Raw genomic sequence first — 4,997 nt, 5'->3', positions numbered from 1 at the left:
TTTTTTCCAATTTTCTCTCAAAAATGCACTCTGAAATTGTATATCTTCTCCTTTTCTTTCCGATGCCAAAACACTCTTACACTAGCGCACTCTTCAACATTTCACCATGGTTGTTCTCTTATCAAAAATTGAAAACAATAATATTCTAATAGTCTGGGAGGTGGCGTCACTTTTGAACTAGTGATCGATCTTCACACGAATTTTTTAGGATGAGTAGTTCTCCACTTGTACATATGAGGTCCGCGCGTCAGTCAATCCAATAGCGGTGGGCGTGGGCGTGGGGGGCGGTGAAACTCGCCGGAAAAATCTCAAAAAAAAGTGATTGATCTCCACGTGAAAATTTGTAATAATGTAAATTATTCATGATTATGAGTGAAAATGGGCGTCAGTCACTTTCCCGATGGTGGAAACATCGTCAGTCAGGCGGTTGAAGTGGTCGGAAAAATCTGAAGATTGAAGTGACCGATCTTCACTTGAGATTTTGAAAAATTATTATTTTAATCAAATTGAACGTAAAAATGGACGTCAGTCACGTTTATAGTGGTGGATTCTGCGTCAGTCAGGCTTCCAAAGTCAAGGGCAGTGACCAGCTTCCTTTGGCGCGCTGCACCTTATGTTATGTCAGTCAGTTCGTCTGACGCATATTTCACCAGCATCGTGCCGGCTGACGATTATTAATCGAGTGTACATAACAATTACTTGTTTATGTGACAGTGCTAATGGATAAGACCCAATACAAGGAACTAGCGGACACATTACTACAGGATGAACAGTACTACAAACAACTTCCCAGAGATCCCACCACGTCGATGCAGAATAGGTGCAACGCAGTGATCAAGAGTTTGGTGAACAAGGGCTACATAACACAAACCTAAGGAAAACGGCTGTAAACCTACAACTCAGTCCCTGCGAGATTTTACGGATTACCAAAAATCCACAAGCCCACTCTCACAATTAGACCGATTATATCGTGTATCAATACTCCTCCCTCCAAACTGTCAATGTTCATATCTGACATCCTATCTAATTACTTATCATCGATGATTTCCAGCTCCCTGACAACTACATCATAATTAGTTTGGACGTCATATCACTGTTCAACAACATATACTTAGACCTTGCGGTTTCAGCAATAGAGAGTAAATGGCAACTTATAAACAACCATACATCCATACCGAAGGAAGAATTCTTGAACATAATCAATTTCCTGTTCACATCTAACTATTTTGTGTTCGATGGCATCTTCTACTTACAAATTCTCGGCTCACCCATGGGCTCCAACTCCAGCTCCCCAATTGCAGACATAGTTATGGACTTCATTTTGGACAACGTACTTTCTGATGTTCCTTTTCACATCCCCTTCATCAAGAAATATGTGGATGACATTATCTGCGCCGTGCCTGAGGAACAGGTGAGCTACCTCCTTGAAAAGTTTAACAACCAACACCAGAGGGTGCAATTTACCCTAGAAAAAGAAACTGATAGAAGTGTTCCATTTTTGGACACGAAGGTCATCAGATTGCCTGACAACCATGGGCGCCCGCAGAAATTTTTCTCAGGGGGGCAAAATATCATCTTTGGCTAGTTTTATTGAAAGAAAAATTTCTCTAACAGTAACTATCGAAAAATTTCCAGAAAGATGGAACAGCTGCATCGAGCTCCATAAAATCTTCAGATTTTCAACAAGAGTAGTTGCTCTTTCAGAATATGTATCACATTTCCATCTACGGTTAGTTTTATTGAAAGAAAAATTACTCTAACGGTGATTATCGAAACATTTCCAAGAAGATGGAATAAATTAAATGATCGTCAAGAACGAACGGTTGCATCGAGCTCCATAAAATTTTCAGATTTTTAACTTGAGGAAATGCTCTTTCAGAATATGTTTCACATTTTCATCATCTACGGTTAGTTTTATTCATAGAAAAATTATTCTAACGGTGGCTATCGAAAAATTTTTAAAAAGATGGAATCAATTAAATAATCGTCAAGACCGAACGGCTACATCGAGCTCCATAAAATCTTCAGATTTTTAACTATTGGAAATGCTCTTTCAGAATATGTATCACATTTCCATCTACGGTTAGTTTTATTGAGATAAAATTACTCTAAAGGTGACTATCGAAAAATTTCCAAAAAGATGGATTAAATTAAATGATCGTCAAGACCGAACGGCTACATCGAGCTCCATAAAATCTTCAGATTTTTTACTAGAAGATTTGCTCTTTCAGAATATGCATCACATTTCCATTTACGGTTAGTTTTATCGAAAGAAAAATTACTCTAACGGTGACTATCGAAAAATTTCCAAAAAGATGGAATAAATTAAATGATCGTCAAGACCGAACGGATGCATCGAGTTCCATAAAATCTTCAGATTTTTAACTATAGGAAATGCTCTTTCAGAATATGTATCACATTTCCATCTACGGTTATTTTTATTGAGAGAAAAATTACTCTAACGGTGACTATCGAAAAATTTCCAAAAAGATGGAATCAATTAAATGATCGTCAAGACCGAACGGCTGCATCGAGCTCCATAAAATCTTCAATGTTATACATATGGCCGACCTTAGATGCGAAAGATTCAATATCTAGTAATTTGGAATTCTTGGGCTGTTAAAAATTGAGCGAAGCCCCATCCCACTTTCGGTGTTTTTCAGAAGTGAAAAACCACACATTTACATATTTTTTCAAAAGATTCTCTTTGTTAGCTTCGTAGAATTAACTTCGCGCTGCTATCAATATGATTTTGTAACACCTCATTTTGAGTTCACCTCTTTTAGTTGTTCTCAATTTTTAAGTCTTCTCGCACAATCCTGGTGCTAAATTATTCTTCTCATAAGGTAAAGTACACTCAGACTACTCAAAATTATTAATTACTCCATTTTCATGATAATTTCACTCTGCTGAAATAAGTCCACGTGCAAGAGATTGTAGAATCTTGAAATAGATTCATAATCCTTGCTGCACCGCTCAACTGAAACGTCCACTCAAGACAACTCGAACCATTGCCGGCTCAGAAATATATATTTTATTATATTTCATAATTTATATAGATTTTCAGACTTCTCTAGATCTTCTCACATGAAAATGGGTATGTAGCACCAGGATTGAAACTTCTCAAGTCCATCTCAATAAAAATGATTGCTGATTCACTGTCTACTCATAATATTCTTTATTATTAGAATCAGTTTAATCATTTTTAAGACAACTCTTATGATCACCTCGTTGTACATATGACTAATTACTGTTGTTGAGTTTCAGATGAATGAATCCTCATATTCTCCAGGGTGGACCCTGGATGTAGCTGTTTTCTTCAGAAAAGGATGTGAACACCTCAACGTTATTTAAACGATCAATGACATTGCTCGATACACCTCGACCTAGGCTCCACCCTGTAAAGTCTGCTCGAACACTCATGTCTACTCATTTGGTATGGTCTACTCTTTATAATATGTACTCTCATTACTTCTTTTCTATATTCATTCATCGGACTCAACATACATGTTAGTTTTCTCAGCCTTCAGCACATCTCAAAATCTACGATTAGAGATTTATTGAACTCAGTACTCTCATGACTTCTCTTAATTTATCAATTGTTTCTTCTGTTTTTTTGATGAACGTTCTAATCGTGCTTACTTGTAAGCAGTTCGTCTCTGTAAATGTTGAATTCATTGATAAATTTTTGCACTCTTCAAGATCATCTCACTGTATATGAATTATACTATGTTCTTCTCAGATTAATTATGATTGTCCTTTTCATTTAATTAATTATCATTGAACTTCTCATTTAATTAGAATTTATTGCCCTTTTCATATTATTTTTTAATATTCTAGTGCTTCTCAAATTCATTAATTCTGTGCTTCTCATTTAACTTGTGCTACTCTTGTTCTGCTCATACTTACATTAACATTATTGATCAACTCAAATTTAATGTATCGATTTCTCGTTGATGATCAGACTTAGACATTGCAGTTTCACCTCGGGCCTATTTCTCTGTACTCTCGTGTCTTCTCTTTGAAATTCAGTATTCTAACCTTCGCGTTTTCTGATAGAATAAGGAGGCTCTCGCAATCAATTTTCAATTGATTGCCCTATCACTGTGTAACCGTTGTGTTGATATTGAATTTATTGAACTCCTCAACGTCTAAGTCTGACATCAAGTGACTTCTCATTTGAACTGCTCTGGACCATCTCTTGTTTTTAATTGGATATTGTCTCTCTGAGTTTATAGATGTGGTTAATATTAGTTGCTTTTACTGTATTAGCTTCATGCAGGTGACATATTCATTTTATGATTGTGAATGATACTTAATAAATGTTTTTATACCATCTCCAACTCAATTATCTTTTAATACAGTCCACTACTCTTTAATTAAAAAATCATAACACCCTCGATTTTTGAACATGGGCAAAATATTGAACAAAGAAACAAGCATTTCATGTTCTTTTGAGAATCTCGTTTCAAGGGCTGGAATTAGATGATATGAATATTGGGTGAATATAGATTTTTTGAAGTAATCTTCAGCTGAAGATGCTTCATAATTAATTAGATCTGTACATTTGTCTACAGCAAATTCGTGGTTTTCCAATCTCCATCGCCATGGCCCCCCCTGGCCCCCCCTTTTTTTTTGCCCACGAGGTAGGGGGAAACCGATACCGGCTTCTCCGCAGCGGGCTGTGCAATACTGCGGATTCGTGTGGGGCTCTCACCCACCAAAACCCCCTCCTCAACAACGAAGTCGAGGTCTCAGGGACGCTGACCTGTACGACTAAGTTGCTGTGCGCTAGGACAATATCCGTCTCGACCAAGGCGATTGGTATTTACGGTATATTTCCTGCGTGGAATGCCACAAGCTCCTTGTTCCTCTGGGGAGGTGGGGAAGGGAGGCAAGAAGCTAGGACCCCGTCTCACGGATCTCACAGTCTAGTGACTGGCTTGAATCGTTCCGCAGTTTCCCCCTGACTCTGGTTACGGAACTCGAGCTGTCCG

At 37.5% G+C, this 4,997-nt stretch overlaps 1 protein-coding gene across 1 annotated transcript; it reads left to right on the top strand.

Annotated features, from left to right (window-relative positions):
* The first annotated feature begins 719 nt into the window (after positions 1-719).
* LOC123311702 lies at positions 720-4,780 on the top strand. Its single transcript, XM_044895772.1, has 3 exons — positions 720-845; positions 1,052-1,411; positions 4,679-4,780. Exons 1-3 carry the CDS (start codon positions 720-722, stop codon positions 4,778-4,780), a joined length of 588 nt encoding a protein of 195 aa, XP_044751707.1.
* Positions 4,781-4,997: the final 217 nt, after the last annotated feature.

Source organism: Coccinella septempunctata, chromosome 4, assembly GCF_907165205.1.
Source record: "Coccinella septempunctata chromosome 4, icCocSept1.1, whole genome shotgun sequence".
NCBI classification, from domain to species: domain Eukaryota; kingdom Metazoa; phylum Arthropoda; class Insecta; order Coleoptera; family Coccinellidae; genus Coccinella; species Coccinella septempunctata.
The sequence above is the reverse complement of the archived record's forward strand: the minus strand, read 5'-3'. Positions and strand labels throughout refer to the sequence as shown.